The 20,121-nt window shown below is 32.6% G+C and overlaps 3 protein-coding genes across 3 annotated transcripts in view; 2 read left to right on the plus strand and 1 right to left on the minus strand.

The window, feature by feature from the left end:
- The first annotated feature begins 7,359 nt into the window (after positions 1 to 7,359).
- On the plus strand, positions 7,360 to 9,088 carry LOC112506439. The gene is made up of 2 exons (XM_025110477.1): positions 7,360 to 8,103; positions 8,474 to 9,088. Exons 1-2 carry the CDS (start codon positions 7,467 to 7,469, stop codon positions 8,887 to 8,889), a joined length of 1,053 nt encoding a protein of 350 aa, XP_024966245.1. The 5' UTR covers positions 7,360 to 7,466; the 3' UTR covers positions 8,890 to 9,088.
- A 3,725-nt stretch (positions 9,089 to 12,813) lies between these two features.
- LOC112506440 (chlorophyll a-b binding protein 13, chloroplastic) lies at positions 12,814 to 14,271 on the minus strand. The gene is made up of 3 exons (XM_025110478.1): positions 14,106 to 14,271; positions 13,720 to 13,881; positions 12,814 to 13,404 (listed from the first exon to the last, which is right to left on the minus strand). The coding sequence occupies exons 1-3, from the start codon at positions 14,238 to 14,240 to the stop codon at positions 12,895 to 12,897; spliced, it is 807 nt and encodes a 268-aa protein (XP_024966246.1). The 5' UTR covers positions 14,241 to 14,271; the 3' UTR covers positions 12,814 to 12,894.
- A 2,220-nt stretch (positions 14,272 to 16,491) lies between these two features.
- Positions 16,492 to 20,121, plus strand: part of LOC112506438 (cyclic nucleotide-gated ion channel 4-like) — an 8,741-nt gene continuing 5,111 nt past the window's right edge. Inside the window, exon 1 of the mRNA XM_025110476.1 lies at positions 16,492 to 16,998. Within this exon, the coding sequence (XP_024966244.1) occupies positions 16,492 to 16,998 (507 nt within the window). The remainder of the gene's footprint in view (positions 16,999 to 20,121) is intronic.

Raw genomic sequence — 20,121 nt, forward strand, 5'->3', positions numbered from 1 at the left:
CGGATAGACATAATCAAATAGAGGATGAACATCTCATTTTAAAATATAAAAAATCTAAAATATAATTAGAATAATTATCGAGTTCTAACAAAATAAATAATTATTATCTTTATAAAAAATTATATTATTAAACCAAATATAAATGACTTCGTTATTGTACATAAATTAAATTATAAAAAAAATTGAATTAAAAAATTACACAAAAAATGAGAAATTTCAAATAGTTAATTGATACTAATAACGATATATTTTTGTCAAATTTTTATGATATCTTCAAACATATATTTTATTCAAAAATAAAAACATCATTGTTTTCTCAAAATCACATAAAGCCATATTATAACATCGATTGAGATAAATAATAAAATAAAATATTAAAATAATGATGTATCTCGCTACATTACACAAATACGCTTCTAGTAATTCTCAAAAATACATTTCTCTCTCTTCCTGTTCCTTACATTGATTCTCTTAGTTTGTCAAAGTTCCAAGCCCATGGGCTTTTGGGCTTGTTTTCCCATTCCTTTGTTATTTGTATTTTGACCTTTTCCAATTGCATGAAATCATGATATTAAACTAGTGAGGGCTAAACCGCTGCAGGACCGGAACTGGTACCGGTCAAGGAACGGCCCGCCCGAGATTGGTAAGGACATGTTATAGGACCGAAATCTGGGATTGGTTATGCATTTGAGGTGTTTTGCGAGGCCGGGACCGACCAAGGACCGTTTATGGGATCGGCCTGACCTGGTATTAAAAAAAAGTAGCTTTTTTTAAATATAACTGTAATATATGACTGTTTATGAACGTTTTTTTGTACCCTATATATAAGTGTCATGGTTGAAGGATTTACAGATCAACTTACAAAACACAAAAAACGTTCACAATTCTCAGTTTTAATTATAATAAAACACATTTTTAAAGTGTATTTGGGTGACCAAATTACAAATTTTATAATGTATTAAAAATATATATCATTAAAAAAATTATTTTTTAATGACCGGGATCGGTAGCCCGTAACCGGTTACAATAAAGTTTAATCGGGCTCACTTTTTTCGACCAGGACCTGGATCAGTTACGTCAAGACCGGTTATGACCGGATCTGTTGAGGCCTGGGACCAAGAGACCGATTTTTGGTCATCACTATATTAAACAATGTCCTTAAACAAATCTCCAAATGTTGTGCTGTGAATCTTACGTTTCCTAACCAGATTTCTATATTTTCATGATAACCAACACGTAGGTTTCATTTGACTTTTCATGGTCTTATTCATTTTGCATATGAATCTTAGGGGCTGTTTACTAAACATTTATCTGATAAGTCTTACATGTAAAATTCAACACTATCATTTGCTTATTGTGTAAGATTTTAGTCCACAAAAACGGCATCGTATGCAACAATTTATCCGGTAAGCGCTAACCGTAGCAAAAGTTGTCGCCTTCACTTGCTAAATAAATCTCTTGGTCCTTGTTTCAAATTTACAGAGTAAGATTTTAAGTCTTTATCATATTTATTCTTTGTCCATCAATTTTAACGTTTATATGAAAGTTTGACTTTTTAAAGTCAAAATTAGTAAGTTAATTATTTACACAAGCTGTAAAGGTGTAGGTATAAAAACATTATATTAAGAATAGTAATAGGCGTGAAATATGCAAAATGCACATGTGCCTCTTGGGAGAACGCACGTGCCATGCCACAAACCGACAACTGTGCAATTTGTACTATGGGTATATAAATTATATCGAATTTTTTATTTGATTTAAATAAAATAAATGGATTAAAAAGTAATGTATTTTAACTTGATTTTTATTTTGGGTAATGTATTTTTAAATTTTTTATTTTGGTACTTAAGATGTAAAGTTTTAAATATTTAAGTACACGGGTAACCAGTTGAAAGACTATTTTTATATTAAAAAAAGATTAATTTTAGATTAAATAAAATTCATGTCACTAACCATGTTAGCAAATAATACTGAGTTTTATACCACATCACTTATCACATCAACATGATAACCGGTTAAATGCTTCAACCGGTTACCTGAATATTTAAATATTTAAAATTTTAAATCTTAGGTACCAAAATGAAAGTTTTAAAAGTACGTTACAAAAAATAGGAATCAAGTTAAAATACGTTACTTTTTCATGCAAATTATCCATTTAAATATATGTAGTTGTAGGAATGTTAAATTTTTTATTTGTGCAATTTGTAGGATTTTGAAAGATTTTTTTCGTGAAAAAGAATGAACCAAAAGAGAAAATGAGATTTAGTCAATGAAATTCAAAATTTCAATTCCATCAGAATCTACGAACCAAACGTCACGTTGTAATCTTAAAAATCCACTCTATATTGTTTTCTTAAAGTATTTGTATTGAACTTTAAAAAAACTTTTTTTATAAGGGACAAATTGCATGAAAAAATAACGTACTTTAACTTAATTCTTATTTTGGGTAATGTATTTTCAAAACTTCCATTTTGGTACCTAAGATGTAAAATTTAAAAAATGTAAGTACTTGAATAACTGGTTGAAACATCAACCGGTTACCATGCTGATGTGGCGAATGATTTGACTTACCTTTTGGTGTAAGGTACACTAGCTAAACCCTGAGGAGTGTTTCGAGATATTACAAAATACATAAAAAAAATCAACCAAAAACTGAAAAAAGTATCTCAAAAAAACCGAAAAGATCTATTGAATTCAACACAAAAACTGAATCCCTTTTTTGAAATCAACAAAAAACATTAAAAAAATCTTTCGAAATCAACCAAAATTTTGAAAAATCTCTCAAAACGGTGGAATTTGACTAAAATAAATTTAGTGACTTTGTTAGCATTTGATCCACCTTAAAAATGCAACCGCTCAGCAAAACCCTAGGTCTGTCACTGCCTATTAAATATAAACTTGTAACGAGTTAAGAATTACAGTTTGTTGAGACTTTCTGGCTGAAACATGTCGCACGTAAATAAAACAAAAAAACATATAGAGTGAACTTCATTACTTATAGAATAAGTCCAAGATTTTGGTTTCAAAACGTCTCGATCACACACACTTTACATATTTAATTATTTTTTGTTGGTCACGGTTCCAGCATCTTCCTAAATCGAAACGTGGCGCTGGCTGCTACGCTATAAGGGAAATAAGGTTGCGCCTTCACCAAGGCAATTGTTTTTAGTGTAGTGGGTAAGCGCTTGATCCTAACAATTGGTATCAGAGCAGGTCACGGGTTCGAATCCCATGGTGTGCATAATATGGAAGGAGTGCATAATTATGAGAAAGGCATGCTGCGAGGCCATTGACTTCTAACGAAGCTCTTATTAGTACCAGCAGATGCTGGGGGGGGGGGGTTGTTGGTCACGGTTCTAGCATCTTCCTAAATCGAAACGTGGCGCTGGCTGCTACGCTATAAGGGAAATAAGGTTGCACCTTCACCAAGACAATTGCTTTTGGTGTAGTGGGTAAGCGCTTGATCATAACATTTTCTTTCTCGTTACTTGTTATAAAGTGTAAGAAAAAAAATACTATCAAAAGGTCTTTGACATAGCGGCATGTGAGTCATTGGCCATTTAGGAGAATTGGGTTGGTTTGAAACATCGGAATTTTTTTTATCAGTTATTTTCTTTCTCACTGTGCCACACTTGTATATAGTTAATCCATTAAAAATCAAATATCATCGTTTAAAAACGCTACCTTCGAACTCCAGATTCGTCGAAATTAAGTTTCAAGTCACGAACTTTATGAACTGTTAAAACCGTTGGACCCAAGCCAGTCCTAGAATCCGAGACTGAAAGTAAGGACTGATAGATTCGACACGCATCAAAGGAACAAATCAAATACTGATCTGTTCATATTCTAATTAATCATCTGGATTTAATTAATTAATTATCAAATTAAGTATAATAATCACTACCTTCTACGTCATGTACTTATTTAAATATATACCATTTTTTTTTATTACGCATATTTCAAGCAATAAAAAAATTTAATTAATTAATTATAAATATGCCTACTCATACAAAGACAAAATATAATATTTTGACTGTTATTGTCGACTTTTCTGATTTTTTAAGACAATGAATTCGTATAATCCCGACCAACATAAAACCTGAACAAAATATAAATACAAATTCTCGAGTACCAACCACCATAATAATTCAATGAACCTTTTGCAATAAACGGACCCCTACTGTGCGAATGTTATACCAGTAGGTTAGAAATACAATAAGAAACTCGAAAAACCCAGTACATGAAATCAATATCGATGTATTTTAAACGGTTAATCATCTTCTTCTGATTTTACACACACTATAACACACACATACATACATACATACATACATACATACATACATACATACATACATACATACATACATACATACATACATACATACATACATACATACATACNCATACATACATACATACATACATACATACATACATACATACATACATACATACATACATACATACATACATACATACATACATACATACATACACACACACACATACATACATACATACATACATACACACACACATACATACATACATACATAGTGCATGAAATAACACTTATTTAAATTATATTTTTTTTATTAAATAAAATATCTTAAAAATGTTAAGAGATATTTGTAATAAATGCGACAGGCCAACCTATCTACCAGAATCTTGTTTTTTATTTAAATTATATAAAAGATATTATAATAAATTGTTTTATAATAAATTATTTTATAAAAAATCATTCATGGAACGTTCGTGGTATCTAAGTGTATGTGATATAAAAATAAATAAATGTATTATAATAAGAAATTTTCCTTTCAAGAAAAGTGCATGAAATAACACTTAAATATTATTTTAATTATTTTTATAATTATTTATAGTTTTTATATAAAGTATTTATAAATAATAGAATTTAATTTTATTCCAAATCCTTCAAAACAAACACATCAATAAATTAAAATCCATTCCAATCCAAATTCAAACCGTTCCATAAAATTCATATCCTTAAAAAACAATCCTGCAAACTAAATGGATCATAATAAGGTTTAAAAACCCATTTGTGTGAAAATAACTTAATAAATAGTGGCAGATAGAGATGGCCAAAAACCAGTCTCGGGCCAAACCCAAATTGATCACGGGCTCAAATAGTAACAATTTGGACCGGTCCCAGTCCTGATCTCGTCGAAAATACTAAGGTCCGGTTAAGGATACTTGTAACCGGTTATGGTAACCGGTCAAATATTAAAAAACCGTTTTCTTTTTATATTTCTTTTTAAATTTCTTTTTGGTAAAATTTTAAAATAATTTAATGTTGTTATAATACACTTTAAAATATCTAATTAGGTCAATCAATTAAACTTAAAAAATACGTTTTATTATAGTTTTATAATTGATTTACAATCAAATACACTTAGGATGCCTTTGGTTTGCGGGATTGAAATGGATTTGGGGGGATTTGGATTTGAAATCCATTCCAATCCTGTGTTTGGTTTGCCAAATTGAAGGGATTTGGAATCCAGGGATTTGATTGAAATCCTTTGTATGCGGGATTTCAAATCCAATCCCTTCCATCGCCTCCCTTCCATCGCCGGTGCTTCCTCCCGCTTCCTTCCCGTCGCTTCCCTTCCATCGCCGGTGCTTCCTCCTGCTTCCTTTCCGTCGCTTCCCTTCCATCGCTTCCCTTCCATCACCGGTGCTTCCTCCCGCTTCCTTCCCGTCGCTTCCCTTCCATCGCCGGTGCTTCCTTCCCGTCCCTTACGAAGCTGTGCCCTAGGGTCGTCTCGCCGGTGCTCCCTTCTCGCATCACTCTCAACAGGTAAATCATTGCTATATGCTTGCTTAAACTGATTCTTCAGATGCATGATCATAGGAATTTTGCTATTTCTATTCAACTTCTATATGCTGTTTTATAATTCTGGTTGATATATAGTTGAAGTTCATGGTATACACTATATTCATATTATGTCCAAATCCTGCAAACCAAACACAAGAATGAATTTTAAATCCAATCCAATCCAAATCCCTCCTGGGAATCCAATTCCCTCAGAAACATTCCTGCAAACCAAACGCACCCTTAAAATTTAAGTTTTATTATAGTTTTAATAAAAAATATGTTTTATTGTAAATTTATAATTTGATTTTCTATGAAATACACTTAGAAAACTAGAAATACATTTGTTTTGAAGGAAAAAAAAATCGAGCTGGGCTGAGGCCGGGTCTTGTTTTTGGATGAAAACCATAACCGGTCCTTAACCGACGGTTCCAAACCGGTCCAGGACAGGACCGGACCCATTTCACCATCTCTAGTGGTAGGTTCAGAACCGTTTATGTGTGAAGCCACATTAAGGGGCTTTAGAATATTTCGAACCCGAATAACTCATCTGAACAAAGCGGTTTTGGATTATTCGATTATTTACTTAAACGGTTGGATTAATCGAATAAAGTTATAAAAATCACCTCTCTTATTTTATTTATGTTCATCAATTAAATGAATATCATATATATACAAAGAAAAATTTAAATAAAATAAATTTAAAATATATATAAATCTAATTTATCATCAATTTATTGGTTGGATAAAAATGAAACCGATGAATTTTTGAGAAACCAAATTTTTATTCCAACATCATCCGTATAGGTAGGGACTATTTGAAAGTTGCTGAATGGTTTGGTACAGAATAATTAAGAGACTTTTATAATATAGAGGAAAATGAAATATAATTGTTTGGTAATTATTTAGAATGAAATTAAGGTGCTGAACGGTGAAAGGAGGTCTGAGATATAAAATTATTCAAATGATTTTAGAATCATTAAAAAACAAAACTTTTTTTTAAACAAGATTCATTTCTTAGCGATTCAGAAGATGAATCTTAATAAAACTATTAAGGGTTTGTTTGTTTACCTCTTAATAGTTCTATTAAGAGCCAGCTTCTGAATCGTTAAGAGATGATTATTGTTTGGCAAAAAAGAATCTGTCTTTTAATGGTTTTAAAACCCTCTGAATGGTTTTGTATCTTATGTATCCCTTAATCATTCAGCACTCTAATTTCATTATGGATAATTATCAAACAATTATATTTTATTTTATATTATAAGAGTCTCTTAATTATTCTAACCACTTAATTATTTTGCACCAAACTATTCAGCAACCGTGAATCAGCTCCAAAGTTTAAAACAAATTTAAAACAAATAACCATTTTCTTTCGGTCTCGCACATGCATAAAACGATGTCGTATTGTAACAAACACAAAGAACGAATACGTTGGTGTGAACGATATCTAGGCGTGGGACCCATAGGACCCATACTGGTATAGTTAAATAGCAAGCAACCCATATCGCGGAAGCCCACACCATCCCCCATTAATTAACCTTACCCCCGTCTATCGGCACAGATCTACAACTTCCACTATTAATATCCACATAATCATCTCTCCACGCCACCACCACCACCACCACCACCGGAAATGATCATGGGTTCATCTCTCAAACTTGCCGTAGTTTCCGCCACCGTCTTGTCCACCGCCGTCATGATCAACCTTTTAATACCCTTGATTATGGATGCTTCACTCCAAGACGTCCGTGGCATATGGTCCTCTCTCATATCTTGGCTCAAACCACCTTATCTTTATGTTGTCATCAACTGTATAATCATCACCATCGTTGCTTCTTCACGGTTGCAATCCAAGCTCGACGATTTTCCACCGCCGTCAACTTTTCCGACACCGCCGTTTGAGCCTGCAGTCAAGGTGGAAGTACCACGGTTTCATCAACCTCAAGTACCGGAAGTTGTACCGTTTGACGGCGTTGGATTAGGGAATGAACAGCCGGTGAAGGAGAACGTCGCCGGTTATTCCAGTGATCGGAAAGTTGTTCAAGTTCCGGAACGTGATTTGAGTACGTATGATTTCAGGGAAGAAGATATGAAGACAGCGACGGAAGCTTACGAAGAAATCACGAAAAATATGGCGAATAAATCTGTGATCTCCATGTCTTCTTGGACACCGTCGAAAATAAGTCAAGTAGATCTCTCCGTTCCGATGGAGAAACCACCGGCTTCCACTAGATTCAGCCGCCGGAAACCTACCAAAGCCACCCCGGAAGGTAAACAAACGCTATCTATCTCTTTCTCTTTCAGTTCTCACACTTTGCACATAGGGATATTCAGTTCGTTAGTGTCACCGGCAACACGCTGGATTAATCGCCGGAGTAGTCACTGGTTCCCGTTAAAAACGGCAACTTTGTATGTTAATCGGCGGGTTTCTGTATTGAATAAAAAGACAAACTGTTGGCAGCTTAATCCTGAAGATCGATTCCTACACTGACTTTGAAAAGATGAGACTAAAAACCGTCATCGAAAACCAAAAACACACCATGAAAATGACGTCAGCATCTGGTTTATATGCTTTTTTATTCCTAAAAACCCGTAGGAATTATCGCATCTGGTTTACAACTTACAAGCAAACTGGTGCAGGTGGAAGAACGTTGGGAGTCGCGAAGCCAAAGCGGCAAGACACGCTGGATACCACGTGGAAGACAATAACTGAAGGTCGGTCAGTGCCGTTAACGAGACACCTCCGTAAATCTGACACGTGGGAGACACACGGCCGTCACCACAACAACTCCACTGAAGCCGTCGAAAGGATGACAAAATCCGATACGTTCGACGTCAATCACGGCGGAGGTAGCTGCCGGAAACCACCACCTCCGCCATCAAAACTGAGCCGCTCCGGTGGTTCAGGGAGGCTGAAAAAAGTACCGTCGTTGGGTCAGGAAGACTTGAACCGGCGAGTTGAAGCATTCATAAAGAAATTCAACGAGGATATGAGATTACAGAGACAAGAATCTTTGAATCAGTATATGGAGATGATTAATCGTGGGGCCCATTAGATCGGCGACCGTATAACCGCCGTACGCTTGATCTGTTCATCGGTTTATCGACCAATCAGAATTTAGTTTTTTGTTTTGGTCTATGTTTTTGTCCTACAATAATCGTAGACATGTACAATTTTATTATTAGGATAAATCATTGTATATTTAGATATATTAGAAGTAACAATGTAACGAGATGAATTTTTATTTTAATATTTGGTTTTTATTTTATTAATATTGAAATAGTATAATTTTAAGAGTTTTTTATTAAATAAAATATAAATTTAAAGATAATATATAAATTTAAAAAAAATAAATCGATATTAATATCAAATTAACTATTTAATGATTTTTTTTCCTGTAATTTTTTTAATTTGATTTTTATTATAATCTAATTTATATTTAATGACACAGTAATTTATTTTTTGATAAGCCATTAAGACAGAAAACTTAGAGGCTGTTTACTAAATACTTATCCGATAAGTGTTTATCAATAAAATTTAAAATTATTATTTATATGCTAGATAAGATTTTAGTTCATCAAAAAGACATTGCATACAACAATTTACCCGGTAATCGCTTACCGTTAGTAAGAGTCGTCGTCCTTACTTACTGGTTAAGATTCTTGGTCCTTATTATATTCATCTAACGAAACAATACAGTTTGATAAACGATTTTAAATAAGCGTTTGACAAACGGATCCTTAACTTACTCTAAACTCTATATGATTTTATAGATTTATGAATTATTTAAATCCGAAGAAAAATAAATCGATGGCATAAAAAGGCAGCAGACAGCCGTCTCTTTTGCCTCGTTAACATGTGGATGAAAAAGGCGACAGTCGGTTGATAGCATTTTGCGGCTCCAGAGGTTAAGGATTGTGTGGCGAAAGGCGGTTACGTGGTCATGTTGTGACATTTGACTTTCTATTTTTTTTAAAGGTTTCACTGTGCATGACAACTAAGGATAGCAATGGATCCTATTGGGTTTGGGTTTAACCTATTTAATTTATTAAATAGGTTGAATATCTTAAGTCAATCCAATTTATTTAATTAAATGAATTGAGATTTTTCAATTCAATCTAACCTATTATTTAAATGGGTTGACAGTAGATTGATTTGTTTATGATTTTTTTAACCCAACCTGTTAAATAAATGAGTTGAATCATGTAATTTTAAAATTTTAAATAAAAAAAGGACTAGAATATATTTTTTTGAATAAAACACAACCATAAATACAAACAAGTTGTTCAAAGTTTGAATAAAACACAAACACAACAAATATATTGCTTAAAATAAGTTGGATTGGACTTTGGAGGCGATAATGAAGTAATGGACTAAAGGGTTTTCTTAGGGTTTCATGATGATTAAGAGTAATGGAGGTGATTGGAATTTGGAGTTTGATCTCACGACGATAAGATTTTTAATTAAGAATAAAACAAAATAAAAAATTAGAATAGTATATATAATATTAAAAATAAAATAAAATTATATAATATTTTAAAATGGGTTGAAAACATGTCGAAAAATTCAACCCAACCCATTTATTTAAATGGGTTAGGCGAGTCTTTATCGGGTGCCACTTAATTAACAGAGTGAGTATGCGAAGGATCAAAAAATTTACATAATAAATAAGGGAGAAAACTTTAGGGCAAATTGTATGAAAAAATAACGTACTTTAACTTGATTCCTATTTTGGGTAACGTACTTTCAAAACTTCCATTTTGGTACCTAAGATGTAAAGTTTTAAACATTTAAGTACCCGGATAATCCAGTGAAGACTAATTTTAGACTCAAAAAAAAGACTAAGGGCCTGTTTGTTTTTTAAAATTTTCACTTAATTACCTCTTAACTCTTAATCGGTTAAATATAAGTGATTTCAGACTGTTTTTTTTTTTTTAAATTAAGAGCTTTTTTACCTCTTAAAATTAAGTGGGAATCCTATATCTGAAATCAATTTCAGAGCCGCATCCCAAGAATGTTTTGGGGTGGACAAGAATGTTTTGCGGTTCACAACTTCATACGGAAAGAAGGTTTAAGTGATGAGTTATTTTCCGAGTATGATCAAACCAACGAACAAGGAAATGATGACGAGGATGAGGCTGAAGAGATTCAATCGCATGGGAGTGCCGCTGACCAAACATATATGGCTAGTTTAAGATTTCTATTGTGTGTTGAATCAATTGACGTATTTCAATTAAATTTTTGAATGTGTTAAAAATACATGGTAGTTTGCAAATGATTTAAATGATTGGATATTTCAGTTAAATTTAATTGAAATGAATTGATTCAGATTTCAGACTTCGGAAGTTTGTCAGTTTACAAAAACAAACAGTCTTATTGATTCAGATTTTAGATTTCAGACTTCAGACGTAAAAACAATCTGACTGATTCAGATTTCAGACGTAAAAACAAACAGTCTGACTGATTCAGATTTCAAACTTCAGCACCACCTCTTAAAAATCATAAGTGAATTCAGACTTCATACTTCAGCACCTCTTAAAAAACAAACGCCACCTAATTTTTAGATTAAAAAAAAAATCCACGTCACTGACTAGGTTAACAAATAATACCGAGTTGGATACCACATCACTCACCACATCAGTATGATAACCGGTTAATATTTCAACCAGTTACCCGGGTACTTAAATGTTTAAAATTTTACATCTTAGGTACCAAAACGGAAGTTCTGAAAGTACGTTACCCAAAATAAAGTTAAAGTACGTTACTTTTTCATGCAATTTGCCCAAAACTTTAATCTGATTAACGTTTACCGGATATTAACAATCAAATTTTTATGGGCCCATAATGTTTCCCAATTAAGTAAATGAAGGTGATTACTCTTACCGACAAACGTTTACCCGATAGTAAACGACCCTGTAGTTTCAAAAGGTTTAATTGATCGAGTTACATAATTTGTGTTCTTATTTGTTTTTTTCTATCAGTTCCACGTAAATAACTCGGTATCCAAGTTATTTCATAGACATGAAATTTGCACATTTTTTATGCAATTAACAAACTTCAGTGTTGATTATACTCTTTGTATCCATTTGGAATGTGGAGAAGACTGAACAGGATAAGATATGATTGAACAGCTGAAACTATTATGGAAGGTGTTAAGGTTTGAATTTTTTTGATTAACCTGGATATCCAACCCGCTATGTTAGCCGACTAATCTAGAGTGACCGTCTGCTTTGCGGGTAGCTCAAAGTCACCGCATTTGACATCAATAGTTTAGTATTTTACTAATCTTGTCCGTCCAATCCCAATCTAACGTCATACTAAATATGAGACAAAAATATTTTTTCTGTTTTCTCCCACGTACCAAAAAGGGCAATTTGCATGATAAAGTAACGTACTTTAACTTGATTCTTATATTGGGTAACGTACTTTCAAAACTTTAATTTTGGTACTTAAGATGTAAAGTTTTAAACATTTAAGTGTCCGGGTAACCGGTTGAACCATTAACCGGTTATCATGCTGATGTGACAAATCATGTGATATCCAACTTAGTATTATTTGCTGACGTGGTTAATGACATGAGTTCTTTTTAATCTAAAATTAGTTTTCAATCGGTTGCCCAAGTACTTAAATGTTTAAAACTTTACATCTCAGATACCAAAATGAAAGTTTTTAAAGTACGTTACCAAAAATAGGAATCAAGTTAAAGTACGTTACTTTTTCATACAATTTTCCCTACCAAAATACCCGATCAAAAGCACTCACTTGAATGAGGATTGATAGTGGACTTCTCAGCAGTCTCCTTCTTCGTGGTTCTTTTTATGTTTTGGGGTTTCCACGTAAATATGTGTGTTGGGTTTTTCCAATTCTTTGATTATTTATTCGTCGAAGTTCTCGGTAAATAATCCGTTTCCGCTTAAATCGACTTTGGGTTGTTTTCCGGACGATTTCGTTTCGAGTTTTACGACTTTAAATCACATTATAAACACCAAATTAAATATTTATATAAAATTAAACTATAGTAAATAATCTACACATTCTCCCCCAACCATGTCACATAGCCTTATGAACCAGGCACAAACTTAGTGGCATAGACCCATGCATTGTTAGCCACAGGGTTGTCCAAATGGTCCAACAAGTTCTCCAATGGACCTTTCCCTGTAACTATGGCTTGCACAAAGAACCCAAACATTGAGAACATTGCAAGTCTTCCATTCTTTATCTCTTTCACCTTCAACTCAGCAAATGTCACTGGGTCATCAGCTAGCCCCAACGGGTCGAAGTATTGCCCGCCTGGATACAGGTTGTTTCCGTCTCCAACCCCGTCTAGACCGTTGATTCGGAACCCTTCAACGAGACCCATCAAGATCACCTGGAATCCGAGCACGGCTAGAATGCTTTGAGCATGGACTAGGTTCGGGTTCCCTAGGTAGTCCAGACCGCCTTCCGAGAAGATCTGGGCTCCGGCTTTGAACCAAACGGGCTCCTTGAAATCCACTTTGAGCCACTTTTCGAGGACCTCGGGGGTGATGCACCCGAGTGCACCAAGCATGGCCCATCGTCCATGGATGACCTAAACATGGTCAGGTTAGTTAACTGTTAGCCTTGTGGTTCATATCGAGTAGGGTACAACGTCCAAAAGGTAGGTTTACTACAATAAAATTGACTGATAGAACATTTTTGGGCGTTTTAACAACTTTTTAAAATAGAACGTCTTGCTAGTCGTTTTGTATGACGTTAGTACGTTATAAGATCATATTGTAACACCTTTACATAAAACACACAATTGTTTAGTCATGTAAAATAGTTTATTAAAACCTTTAGACATATTTAGTGTTTTAGAAAGCCGATTCTATTGTATGAATGGTCGAAAAGGTCGGTTAATTACCTCAAGAGCCCTGTTCTTGGCGAACGCCTCTGGATCAGCCGACAAGCCAGCAGTGTCCCAACCGTAGTCACCGGGGAACTCGCCGGTCAAGTAAGACGGGGTCTGAGCTGAAAACGGTCCCAAATACTTAACGCGATCAGGTCCATACCACAAATCATTTCCCTGTGAACCAATTAAAACATACAGTTTAGAGGGTTTCAATATCTATATATGCAGAATCATTAATAACCTCCATGGTCACAAAGGTTTTGACGGCGTCTGGATTCGAACCCGTAGTAGATGGGATTTTCCACTATACATCCTCTAAGACTTAACCATTGCACCACAACCCAAGTGGTTAATGGAGGTAGCTTTTGAATTAAAGAGAAGTAGATTGAGTGATTTACCATGGTGAACTTGGCATTTGGGATGGAGACAGCATCTCTTAGGGGGTTGATCAGAGTTGATCTGGTTTGACCCAAGAATGGGGTGGCTCGAACCACGGTGGTGGAGCTAGCAGTGGGTGCAGCCATTGATGCCATTTTTGTGTGTGTATATGAAGCTGTGGTTGGAGATGATGGAGAAGGTTGAAGGGAGGTATGAGGTATGTGTAGGGGTGGAGGAGGGCCAAGTGTGTGGTTGATATTGGAAATTTGGGAACAACCAATGAGAAGGTTTCAAAAGATTTCCAATATCATACAAAACCCTATCCATTATCTGTTACACTTGTAATAAATACACTTCTTCTCCATGGGAAATTAAATATAAAATATATGAGATTAATAATTTATTCAATTAATTATATATAATTGTTTGATAGTGATTTATTCGGTAGATTTTTAGGAGGGAGTTTTACATTGATCAAGATTATTTTTCCAATTATGCCTCTCCCAATTAAAATATACGCTCCTTCCATCTATTAAAAATCCTATCAATCAAAAACCTTCTTAATCTATATATATAGATATTTGGGCTTAGTTTGGTTTTGCTCACCCTTAACTGACAGGATGGTTTATTTAAAAAATGTCTTAAAATATTTGTTAGAATGTCCAAAAAGGTTATAAGTTCAATAACTCTTTTTATATATTAGCATTATATTTTGGTTCTAAAAAGTAAAATCCTATAAAACTGTATATTAGGATCTCTCTCTCTCTCTCTCTCTCTCTATATATATATATATATATATATATATATATATATATATAGTGTTGGGTTCCAATGAGAAGATAAGTTATAGTGAGAAGCGTAAAAAGAGATCTCCACCCTTAGATCAAGCCTAATTGAATGTCAATACTAAATGAGGTGCATCAAGATGCCCCAGATTAATTCAATTCTAAAGCTCAATTCATGGGTGGACACGAGATTAAAAAAAAATTAAGGGTTCAAATCTATTTTTACACTTTTCACACGATCATTCGCTTATATTTCTGTATAATATACAACACTCTCTCCCTCTATATATATTTTGTTGTAGTGTTTGGTAGAATGGTAGGTAAGACCGTAAGAGAGAGAGAGAATCCACAAATTTAGAACTTGTCGGCCTAGAGGTTTAGCCCAGCCCAGCCCAACCTAAGCCCAATTGAATTCATAAGTTGACCTCAAAGGCCTTTGACCTCACAAGTCTTGAATATCCAACACACTCATGGTCAGACAAGTCTTCTCCACAAAAGTTGTAACGTCTAATAATTAGTGTTCCAATTTGGACAAAATTTATATAGTTAATAACTATAACCCAGATAAAATACTTAACGGGAAACCGGAAATACACGTTAATAATTGCATGTAGAATAAATGAAAGCACACTTTTTTCAAGACCCGTATCATGTAAACAATTTACATGAACTCCTCATGCCAATAGAATCCCTAAATCATTAAGGATCTTTGTAAATGTGTTGTTATCCTCCTAGTTAGTAGTACAACCGATATAATTTGATCCTATAAACCGAAGTTCAATTCTATAAAGTATTTTATTAGAATGCTTAAATAACCCACCCACACCGGATTCCTTGAAGGCTAGGAGACGTGTGAAACTCGTTGGATTACACATACCTGACTTTTTTGCTCAAAAAGATGATGAATTTAAACATGGAGGAGTTTTTACTTGGTGTGAGATATTGCATACATACACAGTTACACAACATACACGAAGAGCGATCAAATGAAAATCACCCTCATTTGTAAAAACCGTACAAACCACCCTCATACGTCGATTTCATTGTCTAATCTTATGAAATTTTTTCATGAAATTGTTTAATCTTGTGAAATTGTTTCTGAATTTGTTTCATATATGGTTATGAAATTGTTTCATATAATATTTAATGAAATTTTAATGAAACTGTTTCATGTATTTCTCTAAAATTAAAATAATGAAGATGATAATATCCATGATTAACACCCTCCACAATAAAAATGGTTATTCAACCTCTCATAATTACAAAAAAAAAAAAAATGAAAAATTATGATTGGTTGAATAAGGTTTTCACGGTTTTTACAAATTAAATGGTTTTTATTCCCCTACATATATATATATATATATATATATATGTATGTATATATATATACACCAAAAGGGTAATGAAACTAGTACATTTCTGACGTGTATGACTGAACTCTTCACTGCAATAGCTTTCTTTTATGTCTTCTACTCTCTTCTCTAACTTCTACCCTCCAAACAAAATCTGTACCTATATTCCTTCTCTCTCTCTCTCTCTCTCTCTCTATATATATATATATATATATATGTATGTATTACGCACAGACACACAGTCGTAACAAATACACAGTAAGCATATAATGGCTAGCAGGCATGAGATTTCAGATGCTTACACTGAAACAACTGATAAAAAGAACAAAGATTATGAGCTTGGTAATAAAGAAGAAGAGGAGGTTCAAGACACGTGCAGTCCACGTGGGAGAGTTGGTCGACTGAACCCTAGATTCCACCCATGGCTTCAAGAATGGAACCAGGTTTTGTTGCTGGTGTGCGCCATGGGTCTGTTCTTGGACCCATTCTTCTTCTACACACTCTCCATAAGCGAGTCGTGCATGTGCGTGTTCGTCGATGGCTGGTTTGCCATCACGGTGACGGTGCTCCGCTGCATGACGGATGCAACCCACATGTTGTTGCAGTTCAAGATGAGAAGGTGGTGGTGGAGTCGGAGATCAACCCCACCACCAAACCACCACCAATTGAGCCATTATTACGGAACCAGTGTACAGCGGAGGGTGGTGGCGTGGCTCATGACGGTGGCCAAGAACCGGTTCTTATTTGATCTCTTTGTCGTCCTACCTATACCTCAGGTTCCATTTTTGCAATTTAAACCTATTTTTTTACATAAAATCTATACTACATTAATAAGCATTTAAACCAAAAGTTTTAATTACAAGTCTTAAAACATAAAGTACTATCAATCTATGCAAAAGATTTAAAAATCTTTTAAATACAAACTATTATACATAATGTAAAAATGCTTAAAATATACCATTTGTTTGGTCAAAGTTTCAGATTTAAGTAAGCCATATTTACATAAAAAGATATGTTTGGTCTTCCCAAAGTAGTTTGACACTTTGTTTGTTTCCTATTTTGAACCAAAATTTAAATTCAAAGTTCTTTTTTCTCTTGAAGTAAACTGAAATTTAAAGCAACAATATCTTAAAGGGTTTCTGATCCTGTACGTATGTACCCCATCCCAACCCTTCAACTTTATATGGGTTTAGAAACTCAACATGTGTGCAATTATTTTTTCATCGATCTTGCTAATATACCATATTAACATTCAACTTTATATATTAGTTGACTTGTAAAGTAACCACACAAACTCATGATTCAAGGCTAAACTAATGTTTCAGAATTATGATTCACCTGCGCTTTTAAATTAAGAAATTAACCATTTTGGTAATTTTAACTTAAAATATTAATTGAAGGTATTTTAGGGATTTTTATAAATATCCTCTCTCATCTCTCATCTTTCTTCTCTCTGGCGGATCTTATTCGGTGAACCTTATTCCGATGAACCTTATGCGAACACAAGATACACATTATGATATCTACAAACGATATATCACTATGATACCCAGATATACATACAAGATGCACAATGTGATACCATTTGTAAAACAACGAAAATCCACACACTATGATACATTTCATAAAATAAAGAAATACATTGTGATACACGTGAAACATTGTGAACGTTATCACCATAATACACTTTGATTCACAAACATTTTTAAAATACGATTATATTAGGTAATTGATATAATAGGTAACTAATTTTAATTAAATATTTTCTCTAAAAAATTAATTAAACATTTTGATTAGTTGTCAAAAATAGAAATTACTATATTACTTTTTTAGCTTATTTAAGAAATATCCTTAAATATCTCAAATGAGTGGTTCACATTGGATCTTATGGTTACCACAAACTAATTAGTTCTCATTTGAATGAGCATATATATATATATATATGTGTGTGTGTGTGTGTGTGTGTGTGTGTGTGTATGTCGCTTTAGGCTACGCCTTGAAAAATGTCGTGGCCTCGTAAGGCTTGACCTCGCTGTCACGCCTGACGTTAATAAGAACCTTGATTACACTACAATAAAAATTCATTTTATAGGACGTCTAAAATGTTGAAGTTATCTAAAAAAAATACTTTATAGGACTTAAGTTTATATGATTAAACCAAAAAATGTCATATCTAAAAGTGTTATGATAGGTTTATAAGACACCTTTAAGCGCTTTGACAAGATTTTTAGAACATTTTTAAATGTAAGTGTCGTATAATAATTTTTATACTACAATATTTGATAAAAATATTCTATAAAAAAATGAGTTTATAAGATATTTCTCAAAAATGCCTTTTAAAATAGCTAATATGACACTTTATTTTAAAAATGTTCTAAAAATTTGTTAAAACACCTAAAAACCTCATATAACCTATTGTAATTATTTCAAATAAGATGCTTTATTGTTTGGTCCTATTAATCTAATATCTATGGAGTATTTTATTATGATGTTTAAACAATTTAGATATCTTATAAAGCTTAATTTGTTGTAGTGATTATTTTGAATTTAAGATCAAAAATAAATCTTTGGTATTTTATTCTAAATGACTTGTTATGACATCCAAAAATGTATAATAAATTTATTGTAACATTTTTAATTAAAGTTGAAACTTTCTCTTTTAATCCTATAAATTTAAGTTCTATAAAACACTAGCTCTATATATTATTCGGTTTTATCATAAAGAGTATAAAATGTACTTAAGTATTAAAAAAACTTTTAAGTTTTATAATATAATATTAAATAAAAAAAATATTCAATATTGAGCTAATTTTGAATGTATTGGCAAAACGATTATAATGATTTAATTTGTAAAAAAAACGTTTTTTTTAATGTATTTTAGTTAATATACGTTTATTTGTATTAATATAACAAAGGGAGTGCCAGGAGTGTTGATTAGTTGGGAATTGAACCGATCATGTCTTTTAATAAACATCAATTCAATTAATTATATATTTATATTTTATTAATTTTGTTTGATTTTATATATCTACTTTAGAAAAATATATATTATTTTATTATTTTTATGTTATTTTATACTTTTGGTTTTACATATTACAGTTTATTACATTATTATTATATTATTTACAAATTACTTTATATATATATATATATATATAAGGTTGGGTTCACGTGAGACCAAAAGTTTTTCGTGAGACCCGTAAGACCAATTTATGTTCATTGATCAACTTTATAAACATATGATCTAATGGTCTAAATTTGTACGATGACAATTTTGTAATTATTGAGAAGTCTCGTGACATTTATGAATGTTCAGATCTGACGATTGTAGATCCAATCCAATGGTTGAGAATTGGTCTTACGGGTCTCATGGGTCTCACGAAAAACTATTAGTCTCATATGATCCCAAGTCTATATTTAGATATATATATATATATCTATATATATATATATATATATATTATTAGATTTTTATATTTATTTTATTATATTTATTTATTTACATATTATTTTATATATTATTACCTTATTCTTCAACTTCTTTGTCTTCCTTTACTTCATTTTCATTTTTAATCTTAAAAATTCTTCTTTTGATATGTAATTTCATTTTAAATCAAATATTTTTTATTAATTAATTTATAATTCATAATTGCTTCTTGATTTAATTACTCTCATTTTATTTTATAGTATACAATTGTCGATTGAGCTCCAAACTTCAAAATTCTCATCTCTATCTCCACTTAATAGGCGATGTTGAGGGATACAGAAGTATGCATCGAAACTCCAAAATTCTCATCTCTATTTCCACTTAATAGACGGTGTTTAGTAATACAAAAGTATACATGACTTTTACACGTTAATTATAATTGAAATAATGTTATTTTATAATAAATAAAAAT

This window comes from Cynara cardunculus (genome assembly GCF_001531365.2).
Source record: "Cynara cardunculus var. scolymus isolate 2C chromosome LG 2, CcrdV1, whole genome shotgun sequence".
NCBI classification, from domain to species: Eukaryota; Viridiplantae; Streptophyta; class Magnoliopsida; order Asterales; family Asteraceae; genus Cynara; species Cynara cardunculus.

Excerpts from the sequence above, each read along its gene's own strand:
- LOC112506439 (XM_025110477.1), top strand. The coding sequence starts at position 7,467 with ATGATCATGGGTTCATCTCTCAAACTTGCCGTAGTTTCCGCCACCGTC. Across the intron at positions 8,104-8,473 it reads TACCAAAGCCACCCCGGAAG|GTGGAAGAACGTTGGGAGTC; the intron begins GTAAACAAACGC and ends AAACTGGTGCAG.
- LOC112506440 (XM_025110478.1), bottom strand. The coding sequence starts at position 14,240 with ATGGCATCAATGGCTGCACCCACTGCTAGCTCCACCACCGTGGTTCGA. Across the intron at positions 13,882-14,105 it reads CAAATGCCAAGTTCACCATG|GGAAATGATTTGTGGTATGG; the intron begins GTAAATCACTCA and ends ATTGGTTCACAG. Across the intron at positions 13,405-13,719 it reads CCAAGAACAGGGCTCTTGAG|GTCATCCATGGACGATGGGC; the intron begins GTAATTAACCGA and ends GACCATGTTTAG.